This window comes from Oncorhynchus keta, chromosome 17, assembly GCF_023373465.1.
Source record: "Oncorhynchus keta strain PuntledgeMale-10-30-2019 chromosome 17, Oket_V2, whole genome shotgun sequence".
Lineage (NCBI taxonomy): Eukaryota > Metazoa > Chordata > Actinopteri > Salmoniformes > Salmonidae > Oncorhynchus > Oncorhynchus keta.
In genome coordinates, this window is record NC_068437.1 from 9,699,184 (window position 1) to 9,716,629 (window position 17,446).

Genomic DNA, 17,446 nt, shown 5'->3' on the forward strand with positions numbered 1-17,446 from the left:
GCAAATGATAGTTATTTTGAAGAATCTCATATATATATTGTACACACACACACACACACACACACACACACACACACACACACACACACACACACACACACACACACACACACACACACACACACACACACAGTATGAAAAACAGTATAAAAGAAATGGTAAGTGACCAGTGTTTTAATGTTTCTATATACTGTACATGGGACAGCCTGGACAGTAAAGGCCTGTAGGTCAGGAGCCAATCTCTTTTTTCTGTAGCGTGACGCAGCTTGATATATATTGAGTCCCATTATTCAAGTCTTTGGTATGACTTGACCTGGGATCAAATCCCCAACCTTCCAATCTCACTCTAACCGCTCAGGCCACTGAGTTGATATTCCAAGTAACTTTCAGTTTCTCGTCTCTGTTGTTCTCTGACACTCAGTTACCCATAAGCCATCTTAATGTCCTCAAACTCCACACAGGATATCTGATGTACATCCGAAATAGACCAGAATAGCTGTCAGAATAATGGCCTCTCTCATTGCTTGCTCATAATGTGTGTTATATTTTTCCCCTCAAGTTGAATCATTATCATTATTGTGGTTATGTAATGTCATATACGTAGGCTATTAACTACATAACCAGTATTGTTGAACTTTTTTTTTTTTTTTTTTTTACATTTATGTTCATAAACATGTTGTTGACAGGTTGTGCAACCAGAATACTCAGACACATACACGTACATACATACCACCTCATCGCTAAATCACTAAATCCCTAATAGGTTTAAAACCGTGGTTGTTTTATCCCCCAAGCCCTGAATTTGGCCCCGCTGGCCACCAAGGTTTCCATTTCACCGTGATTGCAGCACAGGCGGCCATATTGACGCGGCTCAAACTCAAACCAGACCTCCCAGCCTTCTCCTTTAGACACCCCCCGGTCTATCACACACACACACAGAGAGAGAGAGATCACTGTTAACCACAGTGTCCACTCCAATAAGTGTTATGTTTTAGACCAAGTCTTGAACCTCCCGAAGTACAAATGTACAGTTCTTTATCTTGGACGCACGTAGACACACACACACTTGAAAGCTCCCAGTCTTTGTCACGCCTAATCATGGTTTAATACTTTGGCGACGTACTGTTTTGTTTTCACTGGAAATGCAACCTCTCGCTGTCTATAATGTGTTGCGCGGATTGAGTCGACAGGGTTTGCCTATTGCTTTCACGGTCGTAAGAGACCACACGTTTACAGATATCAGATGGGCTCCGTGTGCGTGTCGCACATTTTAAATTCCAATTTTCGGCTCTAGTCATGCGTTGCTGTCAACAGGCTCTGTACTTAAGCTAAGTGTGTGTACAACACTGTATTGTGTTGACAGCAATGTGTGACATCAAACAAGTCGGACTTAGGCTGGAGTTTATGGTGCTAAATCCACATGTGACAAGTCAATGTGGTCAAGACTCAGTTCAATCATCCGTCTGGTTCTTCTTTCTAACCCATTGGCCCACTCAGCAAAACTCTCTTATTCTATACTTTGTCAGAAAGTCTCATGTTAAATATGTCAATCTGGCAAACCTGTTTTTACCTCAATCTGGGTTGTGTTCATTGGGCATCAAACGTAAGAAAACAGACTGAAACAGGGGAAGGGACGACATGGACCAGTCCAATTAAGAAACGCTTTTCTCTTTCCGTTGCAAATAGTTTTAAAACGTGTTCGGTTGTGTGCCGTATTGAACACGACCGTGGCAACCCTGTGTCTCCCTCCTCTCTCCAGGAACTACCATGTGTTCTACTACCTGTTGGCTGGAGCCAGTGAGGAGGAGAGGAAGGCCTTCCACCTGCTCAAACCTGAGGAGTACCACTACCTCAACCAGGTGGGCTCTCACACACACACACACACACACACACACACACACACACACACACACACAGAATCAGGATGTAGTATGGGTGTATTCGTGTGTGTATCCTGTGGACACATGTAATAGCGAGAGAGCTGTTTAGACTGCAGGTGATGCTAATGTTTGCACTTCAGTTGGATGTTTGTCTCGCGCTTCAGTCCCTAAATGGTGCCCGTCTCAACACCTCTGGCTGCTGATTGCTTTGACCCACATTCCGATTGTGCGTCTGTTCACAGCACCACTAGTGTGTGTGTGTGTGTGTGTGTGTGTGTGTGTGTGTGTGTGTGTGTGTGTGTGTGTGTGTGTGTGTGTGTGTGTGTGTGTGTGTGTGTGTGTGTGTGTGTGTGTGTGTGTGTGTGTGTGTGTGTGTGTGTGTGTGTGTGTGTGTGTGTGTGTGAGCTTGCGTGTGTGTGTGTGTGAGCTTGTGTGTGTGTGTGAGCTTGTGTGTGTGTGTGAGCTTGTGTGTGTGTGTGAGCTTGTGTGTGTGTGTGAGCTTGTGTGTGTGTGTGAGCTTGTGTGTGTGTGTGAGCTTGTGTGTGTGTGTGAGCTTGTGTGTGTGTGTGTGAGCTTGTGTGTGTGTGAGCTTGTGTGTGTGTGTGTGAGCTGTGTGTGTGTGTGTGAGCTTGTGTGAGCTTGTGTGAGCTTGTGTGTGTGTGTGTGAGCTTGTGTGTGTGTGTGTGAGCTTGTGTGTGTGTGTGTGAGCTTGTGTGTGTGTGTGTGAGCTTGTGTGTGTGTGTGTGAGCTTGTGTGTGTGTGTGTGAGCTTGTGTGTGTGTGTGTGAGCTTGTGTGTGTGTGTGAGCTTGCGTGTGTGAGTGCTTGCGTGTGTGAGTGCTTGCGTGTGTGAGTGCTTGCGTGTGTGAGTGCTTGCGTGTGTGAGTGCTTGCGTGTGTGAGTGCTTGCGTGTGTGAGTGCTTGCGTGTGTGAGTGCGCTTGCGTGTGTGAGTGCGCTTGCGTGTGTGAGTGCTTGCGTGTGTGCGCTTGCGTGTGTGTGTGTGTGTGCGCTTGCGTGTGTGTGTGTGTGAGCTTGCGTGTGTGTGTGTGTGAGCTTGCGTGTGTGTGTGTGTGAGCTCGCGTGTGTGTGTGAGCTCGCGTGTGTGTGTGAGCTCGCGTGTGTGTGTGAGCTCGCGTGTGTGTGTGTGAGCTCGCGTGTGTGTGTGTGAGCTCGCGTGTGTGTGTGAGCTCGCGTGTGTGTGTGTGAGCTCGCGTGTGTGTGTGTGAGCTCGCGTGTGTGTGTGTGAGCTCGCGTGTGTGTGTGTGAGCTCGCGTGTGTGTGTGTGAGCTCGCGTGTGTGTGTGAGCTCGCGTGTGTGTGAGCTCGCGCGTGCGTGTGTGTGAGCTCGCGCGTGCGTGTGTGTGAGCTCGCGCGTGCGTGTTTGTGCGCTCGCGCGTGCGTGTTTGTGCGCTCGCGCGTGCGTGTGTGTGCGCTCGCGCGTGCGTGTGTGTGCGCTCGCGCGTGCGTGTGTGTGCGCTTCGCGCGCGCGTGTGTGCGCTCGCGTGTGTGTGCGCTCGCGCGTGCGTGTTTGTGCGCTCGCGCGTGCGTGTTTGTGCGCTCGCGCGTGCGTGTTTGTGCGCGTGCGTGTGTGCTCGTGCGTGCGTGTTTGTGCGCTCGTGCGTGTGTTTGTGCGCTCGTGTGTGTGCTCGTGCGTGTGTGTACACACATCTGCCTACTTTGGCAACAGATGCATATTCAGATTCACAGGACACTGGTGAAAATCTGCATCCTTTGTTCCTTGGTTATTTTTTGGCATCCCAAAAAAGTATGTTTTTTTTCTTTCTTTCTTCCCCCTCCTCTTCCCCCAAAACACCCCTAATCCCCACGACAACAAACCCAGCTCCACACCGTCTGTTACTCTGCACCGCTGTTTCCATGGCGACAGCACGAGTGGAGAGATTCCTGGCTCGTGCAGCAGAGCTGTGTGTGTGTGCGCGCGCGTGCGTGTGACGATGGCATGTGTGTTCATTGTGTGTAAAGCGCTCTGTGTTTTCTCTGTCGCTCTTTCTGTCTTTCTCTCGCTCTGTATGACCGTATACGTGTCTGTGAAACACGTGCACGATACAAAGGACATTCTCCTAAACAGATTGCTGTTGTCTTTTCTCCTTTCTTTTTTTTTAGTAAAGAATATAAGCTGTCATGTGCAATGCATGGCAGCATTTGCATGTGTCCGTCTATGTAGCCCATCTCCGGTGAACACTGCTAACCCTATCTGGGAGCAGGGTGTGAATTCCTCCCATAGCTGAGCAGTTCTGTTACTCTTGCGTCCTTCCTGTGTCCATGTGTCCACAGAGAGAGGGAGTGAGTCTGGAGTGTGTCACCCTCTGTTCTCTCCCTCTCTTTCGCTCGAAATGTTCTTGGAAAGACTATCTTTCTCCCGCAATTCAAACTAGTTGAGTCATTCATTTTTTTGGATTTAATTATCGCAGCTTTGGGGATTTGTGGTGTGTGTGTCTGTGTGTGTGTGTGTGTGTGTGTGTGTCTGTGTGTGTGTGTGTGTTTAGACCAGTTTAGTGAATCTTCCCCTGTGTATTAACAGTATGCGTCATCTCCGAGTCAGTTGAGTGAGTGTGTTTTGAGTGTGTGTATACATACCTCTCTCTAACCCCCTCTACCTTACTTCCAGATGACAAAGAAATCACACAGACTCCACTGGGAAAATTACTATGAGAGCGAGCTGGTCAGTATTGTGTGTGTGTTTAGTTGTGCATACCTCTTTTGCGTGCGCGTGTGTCTGTGTACATGTGGGGTCGATTTGGTGCTGGATTGGGCCTCGGCTCTAGTCACGTCTTCACACACGAGAGCACAATCCTGTTTGTTTTTGGAGTGTGTGTGTTGATATCTTTCAGTGTGTCGTTGTCTGCACAGCCTTCACTTATAGTGGTCATTGTGATGTCCTGTAACTGAGTGTCTGTTTACATGGCATGTCTCAGGGGTGAGTCTATGACCTCCCTGCCCTTTCGTCTGCAATCCCTGACCCCTGAGTCAGAGGAGATGATGTCAGAGTCTGTCTGTCGCGCTGTGCCTCCCAACGCTTCCTGACAGTTTGGCTGTACTCTTTCCCTCTCTTTTCTACTCACTCACTCACACGCTCTGAAACATAAACAAACACAAGGGAGCGTCTGACACAAGATCACAATGACCAAACATGCCGTTTAAAAAATTTTGGGATGTGGTATGTTTCTGGCTTGGTGGCTGTGGGTGTATTTCCGTGTCTTTTTTGGGTTGACTTTGGTCGAATTGCTTTGGTGTGAGAAGCATGCTGTCGTGGGACACATTTTGAATGATGAGCACTTTCTCACACAATACCGGTGGCCTGTCAAAAGGCATTTACTGCTAAAGTCTGTGTTTAGGACAAGGGGCCAATCCTAACTTGGAATATTTCTCGCACTGATATCAATGTGTGATTTTTAAATGAATCTTTTGAGATACGCGCACAGACTTTATCTCAAGTCAGAATTCGGCCCCAAGCGGGAACATTGCTAAAATCTATATGTATCGAATTTTATCCCAAACATTTTCACCATGTACATTTTAGCGTTAACTTAATGACAAGGCGTGGTAAGTAAACCGTAGCGTATGTGCTGAACAAAATACCTTTCTCTGTTTGAGAAGGTAAAAGAACAGGAGGGAGCTTTCTTCAGTCATTCCCTCAGTGTCTAAACCGATTTGTTTTGATTAGAGGAGTACCAGAGTTAAGGGTTTGGTGTAGGCCCAGAGATTCCAAGTTGGAACTGTCCGACAATGATCTCTCTTTGTTTTCTCAACTTCCTTTGACGTATCGCATTGCGCTGTTTGGCATTTGGAGAAAAAAAACGGAACAACCAACCCAGCAATTCAGACATTCTCTTTTTTTTTTTTTACCCAAGTGCTTGTGAAGCCTCAAATCTCATGTTGGAGAAAGTGCCCATTTTCACCTCAGAAATTGCCCGTCAGCCACTGTACCCTGGAGACGGTAAAGAAATCCGAACAGCAGGGAAGAATGTTCAATGGTTTTAGAAGCTGATCCTGTTTCGTGTGTGTGTTTGCTCTCTGCCCCATCATTAGAACTGAGAGGAAGGCCGCTCTCTATTAGCCCTGCCAGTGGCCACCAGGCTCCGAGCACGGAAGGACAACCTTGTGTGTGTGTTTTGGCTTGACCACCTCCCTTAGAACAACAACCAAACACTCCTATGCCACAAGGCTGTTGTATAAAGCAGGCTTATTCAGTTCCTGGTCTGGAGGGCCAAAGTAGCTCAGTTAAAAATATATATATATACTTTTTAAATGATTGATTCATGATTATCAATCGGGGAAGAATGAAAACCAGAGCTCCAGGACCGAAATGGACTATCCCCAACTTTTTGTGGGGGGAGGATTCAGTAAATCAGATAAGATGTGAACTAGAAAAAAGATGCGGTAGGTTGGATGAGTCAAAAGTAGTGTCAGAGTATGTAAGACATGCCCAATAGTTAGTGTGTGTGTGGTATTCTACGGTACAGGTGTACATTGTATTGTCTGTTGATAGCGGTACTCGTTCCTTCAGCAGGACTGCTTCACTGTGGAAGGGGAGGACCTGAAGCACGACTTTGAGCGGCTGCAGTTGGCTATGGAGATGGTGGGGTTCCTGCCTGCCACACGCAAACAGTAAGTACATTAAATGCACACTCACTCACTCACACACACATACACACACACACACACACACACACATGCCCCGCATGTCTGTCTCTTTCTCCCTTTCTCTCTCCATCTTTTCCACACCATCATTTCTAATGCAGTTGTCTAGGTTTATCCTCATCTTAACTCGTATTTGACTCCCTCTCTCCCTCTCTGTCTGGTAGGATCTTCTCCCTGCTGTCTGCTATCCTCCACCTGGGCAACATCCGCTACAGGAAGAAGTCCTACAGGGACGACTCCATAGACATCTGTAACCCAGAGGTGCTGCCCACCGTCTCGGAGCTGCTCGAGGTGTGTTACCTCCCTGTCAATTAGTCCTTCGTTCACTCGTTTGCTTGACCCGCCCATTCTGATATCTCTGGTGCTTTATGATGTCACTCGTTTGCTTGACCCGCCCATTCTGATATCTCTGGTGCTTTATGATGTCACTCGTTTGCTTGACCCGCCCATTCTGATATCTCTGGTGCTTTATGATGTCACTCGTTTGCTTGACCCGCCCATTCTGATATCTCTGGTGCTTTATGATGTCACTCGTTTGCTTGACCCGCCCATTCTGATATCTCTGGTGCTTTATGATGTCACTCGTTTGCGTGACCCGCCCATTCTGATATCTCTGGTGCTTTATGATGACACTCGTTTGCTTGACCCGCCCATTCTGATATATCTGGTGCTTTATGATGTCACTCGTTTGCGTGACCCGCCCATTCTGATATCTCTGGTGCTTTATGATGTCACTTGTTTTTTTGTTTTTTTCTCTCTCTCCTTCACATTTCACCCATCGAGGTAACGGAGTGCCTTCTGTTGTGTCGACAGGCAAGGTTGAGAGCTACTTTAGATGCCTAAAAGCCACTGAGCAATGCTACGCTACAGCAGTTATTAGCATAAGGACTGTTCTCAGGTCTGCGACGGTATGGTTGAGCTGCAATATTATGACCTACAGTTGAAGTCGGAAGTTAACATACACTTAGGTTGGAGTCATTGAAACTCTTTTTTTCAACTACTCCACAAATGTCTTGTTAACAAACTATAGTTTTGGCAAGTCGGTTAGGACATCTACTTTGTGCATGACAATGACTGTATCACAATTCCAGTGGGTCAGAAGTTTACATACACTAAGTTGACTGTGACTTTAAACAGCTCGGAAAATTCCAGAAAATGTCATTGCTTTAGAAGCTTCTGATAGGCTAATTGACGTGATTTGAGTCAATTGGAGGTGTACCTGTGGATGTATTTCAAGGCCTACCTTCAAACTCAGTGCCTCTTTGCTTGACATCATGGGAAAATCGAAAGAAATCACCCAAGACCTCAGAAAACAATATAGAAACCAAAATAGAACTGTTTTGCCATATTGACCATCCATCGTTATGTTTGGAGGATAAAGGGGGAAGCTTGCAAGCCGAAGAACACTATCCTAACCGTGAAGCACGGGGGTGGCAGCGTCATGTTGTGGGGGTGCTTTGCTGCAGGAGGTACTGGTGCATGTCACAAAATGGATGGCATCATGAGGATGGAAAATTACGTGCATATATTGAAGCAACATCTCAAGACATCAGCCAGGAAGTTAACGCTTGGTCGCAAATGGGTCTTCTAAATGGACAATGACCCCAACCATACTTCCAAAGTTGTGGCAAAATGGCTTAACGAAAACTAAGTCAAGGTATTGGAGTGGCCATCACAAAGCCTTAACCTCAACCCTGTACACAATTTGTGGGATGAACTGAAAAGCGTGTGCGAGCAAGGAGGCCTACAAACCTGACTCAGTTACACCAGCTCTGTCTGGAGGAATGGGCCAAAATTCACCCAACTTATTGTGGGAAGCTTGTGGAAAGCTACCCAAATCATTTGACCCAAGTTAAACAATTTAAAGGCAATGCTACCAAATAGTAATTGAGTAAACTTCTGACCCACTGGGGATGTGGTGAAATAAATCATTCTCTCTACTATTATTCTGACATTTCACATGCTTAAAATATAGTGATGATCCTAACTAACCTAAGGCAGGGAATTAAAATGTGTCATGATATAAATGTACTGTATGTATTTTATTTGTTTTTAAACTATCTGCAAAAGACAGGAACTGGAACATGTTTTGATACACACACTGTTCAGTGTAAAATTATTTATTTTTAATTAAATGGCAGGATTAAATGGCAGGAATTGTGAAAAACTGTGTTTAAATTTATTTGGTTAAGGTGTATGTAAACTTCCGACTTCAACTGTACCAATAGAGGCTTGTGTTCAATTTCTTCAGCTCAGGTTTACAGACAGACACCGAGAGATTTGAATACTGTACATATGGACATTCATTCTTGACATGTTAAACTGTTTGACCTATACACAAGCAATGCAAAGGGGGGGGGGTGTATATGCTGCTTTGCAGGCAGCGTATCTTTTGATAGTTTTTATCATTTTGTTATATCATTTTGCGACGCGTTCGTCTTTATTGGTGGAGTCATCCTCGCTGGACACGTATCTCAGTTTAACGTCTTGTTTTGATTGACATTTGTTTGAGTTGTCGGCGTGAAGTCAACAGCAAATGTCACCACGTCATTGGATTTAGGTTAAAAGTTTGGTGAAAGAAAATACTAATCGCTTACTTTGACTTTTTGCGAATACAATCAGTTTTCCACGTTGATTTCAACGTCATCATATTTTGTTGAAAAGACGTGGAAACGACGTTGATTTCAACCTGTTTTTGCCCAGTGGGACAAGACTTGTTTTAATTTTCGACATTGCGATATCTTATGAAAACTGGGTGACTAGAGCTCATGACAGCCAGAATATTGTGCAACACACACACACACACACACAATCAATTGTGGCATGGCATCCATAATTTGTCACTGAATTGTTTTCAAATGTTTGCGTAGACTGCAAAACGTTTTTATGGTTTTGATCGCCACAGGCCAGCGACGAGGCCAATGCGAGGGTACTAAGTCCATAGAAATCCCTCGTAAATCAAATACTTCCAATGAGATACACACCACTCTTAACAAATCACATCCTACTCCTGACAGTTTGTTGGAGTGTTGTCACCCCCAAAAGCTGTCACTGTTGAAATGGTTGTTTGAGCAGAGCTGGCTGAACTTGCACTGTAAATACATGGTTAGGACCAGCGCACACACACACACACACACACACACTCACACTCACACTCACACACACAAGCTAAGCTAGACATTATACTGTAAGACTAACATGATTAGACAATGGGCGTGTTCCATTTGAGGAACTCAAGTGGGAGACATAACGTGAAGAAAAAGCATGGCAGATGCGTGAACTAGAATATCTATTTCTATTCAGAAGTTGTTCATGTGCTGAGAAGAGTGTCCTTATTTTTGGGGTCCGGATCACGTTCTCCTTACAAAGGAGACTTCTTGACCCTTTTCACACAGAACTACGGAACTGAACCAAATTGGCCCATGGGAAACTGTACCGCAACCAGCCTGTATACACCACAGTTGCTGGAACCATGCCGAAAAGGAAAATATCTGAGCCAGCACCGTACGGTTCTGATCAGCTCGATTAGTGTGAAAAGGGCATCGGATTTGGATGTATTGTAGCCCCAGTTCTCTGACTCACGCTTCCACTGCAGTGCTAACGAACCAACACAAGTGCCTTGTGGGAATGAGCTTGCATTAGACACGCCCGTCTCCTTTACCACAGCTCTTCCACTCTGTGCCCTGCTGCATCTCCCTCCTACAGTAGAACCGCAATACATCATCACTCTCCGTTGTTGTTCCACAGCTACGGCGTCTGACTGCTAATGCTGGCAGCCAACTGAGCAATTCTCCTGTACCTCAGAATGTAGCCTGTCGTTGTCACAGTTGAAATATCTAATTGTGCTGTGCTTTAAAGATCAAAATATGTTATAGGAGGACATCAAGGTATCTTTCTACACTACTTAAACAAACTGACTGACATAAAGCCTACATCACGCTATCATAACCATGACGTAACCACTAGCTGAGGTCAACTTACTGTAGAAAGTCTGACCGGAGCCTACTCGACGGTGGGCACATGCTGTTCTCATTTATCTCAGAAGTGAGGGATTGCGTTCGCTCTACCCACGGACACAAACCACAAGGATTACGCAGTCTACCCTGTTGAGTCACTGATAAAACAATGATCAAAGTGTGTTGGAAAGTCTGACAACTGTGCCACAGGGTATTATGCAGAAAGGGGAACCAGTTGGGTGTTTTAAAGGAAGAGAGTCGTTTTGTGCCGCGGGTACCATGTGATTTATGTGGACGTGAGATGAGGCACATGCTCACCACATGTTCAGGGTCGGAGAGAGTAGAAGCACCATCGAAAAGGAAATACTGGGGTTTCCCAATGCTCTGGGACAGTAGTCCCGTTGTCACATTATTCAAACAAGGCAGGGTTTTGCTGAATTAATGGGATAGTTTGCCTAAATGATTAGATACTATGCCATTCATTTATACAGCGGAGTGACAGCCCGCAACTAAAGATTTGGGTTTGCTTACTTGGCTCGGGATAAGCTTTTAGCACTTGTGTCTGCTGCAAATCAATGGACGTGATAGCTGTTAACCCCTGTCTAAAAGCATGCCTAAATCACCTCAAAACCACTAACATAAGCAGCAAATATCTAGAACATAAACATGAACATATCATATCATACCACGGATGAACTATCGGTCACCAATTCACCATCTTTGCGTTTACTACACGGTGGTGTTACGTGAGCAGCACTTTCCACAGGGAAAGCTAATTGGCCATGGTGTAGACTGATGCATGAATGGGAATATGACTGGCTCGGACTTCCTGTTTCTTGTGGGGGGGGCAGAACAGGAAGAGGAAGTGGAGCAGGGTCAGATGGTAGAGTTGACAGACTGGTTCCTCTGGCTGGACCACAGGGTCCCAATAGGGCTAGGTGGAGATTGGACAGTGTTAAGTGATGGGACTGTGACAGTAAAAGGGTCAGTTTGGGCCTTGCTTCAGGGCACATCTCCCATTAGCTTCATTGAGAAATGTATTAATATACAGTAACAGCACAGATGTATTTTTTTTATGTATTAAAAACCGCGCAAGAGAATGGAATCTAAGCGTGGTTACCAGGCGACAGTCGTGAAGCACAGACCAATCGGTGAGCAGTAGAATTAGCTCCGCACGCAGTGGGGGATTACCAAGAAGTACGAATCTAAATCTAATTAGTGTCCCTCACAAATGCTGCTGTTTACATCAAAGACCATTTATAAAGGAAACAACTGAAAAAAACATACAGCCATGATGGTGTTTAAGATCAACACCCTGCCGCTTCACACACACACACACACACTCTCTCTCTCACACACACACACACACACACACACACACACACACACACACACACACACACACACACACAGGGTACCCTCTGCCGCGTCCTCCGCAGCAGCTGTCAGCATAATCCCAGTGGATGCATGAGTGGTCAGATGTGTGTGCAGTGACATCTGTCTCTCTCAATGGGCTGTCTGCTGAGGCCAAGGCTAGCATGCGCGTGAGCGCGTGCGTGTCTGTGTCCTGCTCTACACAAGGAAGCTAATCTCAGCTAACCATGTCAGTGTCACTTAGAAAGAGGGGATCGAGTAGAGCATTGGCTAACCACTATCTGTTGTTATCTAAAGTATGTATGCTAACTAATAGCTATGCGCTCTATTCAGAGTGACTTCCTGTCTCTACTTTCTGACTGACCTTGTGCTTGTCTATGTCCGCAGGTGAAGGAGGAGATGCTGTTCGAGGCTCTGACCACCAGGAAGACTGTCACGGTGGGAGAGCGGCTGATCGTGCCATACAAACTGGCAGAGGTGACCGCGAGATTTCCTGTTCTTTTTTATAATAACAAACATCATAACACAACTGCACCAGACCACACAGGCAGCTTTGAACCCTAGCTGACCCCCACAGTGACAACAACAGCCTCAGAGCTTCAGAACACTCCAAGAAATGTTGTCTTGTATAAAGTCTAGGGACTTCGTTGATAGAGTCGTGTTTATGAATTGTTGACAGCTGAAATTCTTAAGGACACTACTTGTTTGCTTGGATTTGCTTTCCTTCCGCCGAAACTCAAAAGGCTTTTGTAGTCCACAGGGGGAGGGCGTACAGTACAGTCCTAAAGGCCTCGAGAAAGCAAAGCGGAGTGCGTCAGTGGTCAGGGATTATAAGGGGCCGTCTAAGGGGCCGTCTAAGGGCCCCCCCCATCATTGTCGTGCATGTATGCCGAATCTACAGCAAACAGAACTGTTGTTTTGTTTTTATGTCTAACGAACAAGGCCCAGCATTCGCTCTCAACCGTTTCATATGACTTCCTGCCTGTCACCCACCCCGGTCCCCTGGGGGCGTTTGTGTTTCAGAGGAAATTCTACACAAGGTTAGTCTATAACTGAGCTCTCCTCCACCATCCCACCCCCTTCTGGTTACACATTAGCGACGAGCTACACAATAGCTGCATCCATCCCCCCAGACAGTCATGTGGTCTCCGCCTAGGAATGTGCATCCTCCACTGGAATATACAGCCGGACCAGAAACCAAATCCAGTCTCCGTCTTCCTCAGCCTCTCCATATACAGTCGTACTAGAGGCTCAGACAATGGCCTATAGGAAGACTGTGGCTACGATACATACTCAACACTTACTGTTACTGTAGCTCTGTTGTTCTGCTAATGCTATGGAAGTCCCCCATCCGCCATAACTTAATGTGGAGAGAGAGAGAGAGGTCTTTGAGGAGGTGGCGCGTTAAGAGAAGGGAAGGGAAATAAAACGAGGGGCCCTCCATGCATGGAAATCCCCATCTGTCACAGCCTAATATGAGCCTTTTTAGAGAAAGGAGCGCGGGAGGGAGGGAGAGATTCCATTCACCGTGTCAGAAGGAAATCTGCACAGAACAGCACCAAGCATGTTCCCTACACTACTGCACATCAGTAGGATAAGGCTGTGGTGGTTGTTGTTGGCACGGCAACTGTGGAGAAAGGGATAAGTGACTGCAGAGGCCGTTGCAGTTCCCCATGTCACTGAGACATCTCCTCTCTGCTCCCAGGGGTAAAACTAGGCCTATACCATCTTTCTCTCTCTTTCCCACTTTCTCTCCCCCTTTCTCTCTCTCTCTCTCTCTCTCTCTCTCTCTCTCTCTCTCTCTCTCTCTCTCTCTCTATCTCGATCTATATATATCTCTCTATCTCTATTGACTCGGGCTGCATTCCAATAGGTTCTGTGCAACCTTTCCCTCCTAACATCAGATGGGTGAGAGAGAGAGTGTTTATTGATTGTTTTGGTCCAGTGGTTAGGCTTCTTTCTCTCTGTTCCCAACTAAGGGGTTAACACACATGAGGAACGGCCTGACTGGTTGGATACCTGTCAGTTTCCTTCTCATGACTTAATTGCCAGTTTATTCTACTGTCAATGATATATTACCAAGCATTAACCTAGTTATTTCATGAAAGAGGTCCTATAAAAAAGAAGCCTACTGTAGCTAAGGCTTGCTGCACTCTGGCTAATGAGAGAGGTAGAGTGTGTTTTAATTAACCACGGCTCTGCTGTGCATTCATGTGCTTTAGATTAAACAGTGCCACTCTATATCAAAGCAGCTAACGTACACAAAATCAAACATATATATATGTATATATATATATATACACACATATATACACACACACACACACACACACACACACACACACACACAGTCTTATTTTATTAACCTTGTGGTGACACAGAATTGATTCTCATTCCAAATCCTATTTTCCCTAACCTTAATCCTGAACCTTTAACCCCTAACCTTTAACCCCTTACCCTAATTCTAATCCCTGAACCCCCTACAAATAAGTAGCCGTTTTCCTTGCGGGGGGCAGGCAAAATCTATCCAGCTGGTTGAATCTTTGTTTGTTTACTATTCTTGTAGGGACTTCTGGTCCCAACAAGTATCGTTAAACATGTTACACACACACACTTCTATAAACTGGCATCACAAACAGGCAACCAATTGGACACAAACGCTTCAAAAACTCACACGCACCCCGTCGGAGAAGAGGCTAGCAAGTTATTTGCGTTGCGGTCTCATGCCGGGTGTTGTTTTACACCTCCTGTGGCTCACGGAGTGTGTTTGTAAGCCATTAGCGAGAAATAGCAAGGCCCCCTCTGTTAGGCTCCTCTGCAAAGGCTTCTAATTACCAAACACCAGCCAAGACCTTGTTACAGACTCGCCCCCAGAACAGTTTACTAAACTCTCTCTGATAACTTCCCTCTAATTATTTTGTCAGCCTCTTGGGTGGCCATCTCATAAACTTTGTTTTCGGGGAGTTTTTTTTCCTTCTCTCCATCAAATTCCATTCCCTGACATTTCTAGCACTGTGGTAAATAATTGAATCTGGTTGTGACGTTTCCTGACAATGGAGGTTCGTTGACGCGACACATTGTCGTGTTTGAAAATCCCTGGTGGATGTTTTGAGCCGTTTTGATTGGGAGTGGGGTTTGAAACTGTTGCATAATGCATGTGGACTTACATAACCTTTGGGAGCAGGAAACAGCGAAGCTCATACCTCTAAAAATAACGCCTAGATCAATAATGCATTAGGGAAGAAGAGGAGGCTTTTTAAAACACATATTTTTGCTTGGTCACTATTCTCTACTCCCCCGGACCTAGTTGAAAGGAGACATGTGCTGCAAATGCACTGTACATTAAGGGTGCGTTCAGGGACACAACACATTAGTCCGTTTAATAGAAATGTGTTGTGTATCACATATTTTTACTTCCTCATAAATTTGTGCTCCCCTTGACCTAGTCGAATCGGTTTAAACACGCGTACCTGCCTGCTGACACTCTACTGTACATTAAGGTTGCGTTCAGGGGCACGCAAGGTTACCGAAGGTTCATAAAGTACAAATGTGTAGTATGTAAGCCTAACAGACATAATTCTCTGTCATGTGGAGTATGTTGGACATGCCTCCAGTAACAGCACAGACCTGTGTCTGACCAGCCACAGCTAACCAGACTTAAACGCCATTCCCCTTCCATAACACTCCTATTATAATAGTTTAGCATAGGGCTGTTACGGTGACCGTATTACCTCCACAACGGCAGTCGCGAGTCTTGACCGCAGTCAAATTCCACGTGACCGTTGAGTCCCGGTAACTGGACTTCTCCAAGACCGTGCTCTGACGGTCCATTAATAGCATCCTCCGTTCACTATTCAAGTGCATGAGGATGACGTCTTTTTTTCCCCCTGCCCGACTTCCGACAGGTGCATGATAATGGCCCATTCGTAATCGAAACTAATTTCACACATATATTATTTAGTATATGTAAAGACTTGATTAAATTGAGAATAGTCTGATGGGGGAGAATATTGTCACTTGTGAATAATGCGCAGCGTGTGCAGTCTAACGCAAGAAACAGAGCAGGCACTTTTGTTGTTTTGTTCAAATCATAGCCGCATGCATCATGTAGCCTAGCCCATAGGCCTATATGTTTTGATAAGGTTTGAATCACAACTAAAGTGACCAAATAACTGTAAGCGTAGCCTATAGGTGAACGACCACCTTGATTCAGTCTTGCGTGGTGCCAGGACAACAACCTCTCCCTCAATGTGAGCAAGACAAACGAGCTGATTGTGGACTACAGGAAAAGGTGGGCCGAACAGGCCCCCATTAACATTGACGGGGCTGTAGTGGAGAGTTTCAAGTTCCTTGGTGTCCACATCACCAACAAACTATCATGGTCCAAACATACCAAGACAGTCGTGAAGAGGGCACGACAAAACCTTTTCCCCCTCAGGAGATTGAAAAGATTTGGGATGGGTCCCCAGATCCTCAAAAGGTTCTACAGCTGCACCATCGAGAGCATGCTGACCGGTTGCAACTACTCGGCATCTGACCGTAAAGCGCTACAGGGGGTAGTGCGAACGGTCCAGTATATTACTGGGACCAAGCTTCCTGCCTTCCAGGACCTATGTAATTGGCGGTGTCAGAAGAAAGCCCCAAAAATTGTCAGACTCTCCAGTAAGTTGTAGACTGTTTTCTCTGCTACTGCACAGCCAGCGGTACCGGAGTGCAAGTCTAGGACCAAAAGGCTCCTCAAAAGCTTCTACCCCCAAGCCATAAGACTGCTGAACAGTTAATAAAATCGCCACCGGACAATTCACTGTTTATTATCTATGCATAGTCACTTCACCCTCACCTACATGTACAAATTACCTATAGCCCCGCACACTGACTCGGTACCGGTGTCCCCTGTACGTAGCCTTGTTATTCTTATTGTTGTTACTTTTTATTTTAGTCTACTTGGTAAATATTTTTTTAACTCTTCTTGAACTGCACTGTTGGTTAAGGGCTTGTAAGTAAGCATTTCACGGTAAGGTCTACTACATCTGTTGTATTTGGCACATGTGGCAAATAAGGTTTGATTTGATGTAGCATAATTTGAAATGGTGTTTTTTACATTGGATAAAAGCAGAGACACAGAGATACAACAAAGTATGTCATACACTGAATGTGAGGAATGATGGGAAAGGAATTCTGCTTTGAAAGTTTAAACTTGTAATCTCGCTTTTGAGATAATGGCCTTTGATTGCTTTGGTACTACTACTGGAGAGTTTATAGGATGCTCTCGATGTTGCAGCTGTTGAACCTTTTGAGGATCTGAAGACCAATGCCAAATCTTTTCAGTCTCCTGAGGGGGAATAGGCTTTGTCGTGCCCTCTTCACAACTGTCTTAGTGTGTTTTGATCATGATTGTTTGTTGGTGATGTGGACACCGAGGAACTTGAAGCTCTCAACCTGCTCCATTGCAACCCCATCGATGAGAATGGGGGCGGGCTTTTCCTGTAGTCCCCAATCATCTCCTTTGTCTTGATCACGTTGAGGGAGAGGTTGTTGTCCTGGTACCACACGGCCATGTCTCTGACCTTCTCCCTGTA

The 17,446-nt window shown here is 45.7% G+C and overlaps 1 protein-coding gene across 11 annotated transcripts in view; it reads left to right on the plus strand.

Moving 5' to 3' along the window:
- myo9ab (myosin IXAb) overlaps window positions 1–17,446 on the plus strand; it is a 229,007-nt gene that overhangs the window by 115,508 nt on the left and 96,053 nt on the right. For 7 of the 11 annotated variants that reach the window (XM_052465410.1, XM_052465411.1, XM_052465404.1 and 4 more), the window contains exons 5-9: window positions 1,760–1,859; window positions 4,505–4,558; window positions 6,404–6,504; window positions 6,702–6,828; window positions 12,255–12,344. In XM_052465410.1, the coding sequence (XP_052321370.1) occupies window positions 1,760–1,859; window positions 4,505–4,558; window positions 6,404–6,504; window positions 6,702–6,828; window positions 12,255–12,344 (472 nt within the window). The remainder of the gene's footprint in view (window positions 1–1,759; window positions 1,860–4,504; window positions 4,559–6,403; window positions 6,505–6,701; window positions 6,829–12,254; window positions 12,345–17,446) is intronic. The other 4 variants (XM_052465405.1, XM_052465414.1, XM_052465408.1 and 1 more) reach the window with 3 other exon arrangements.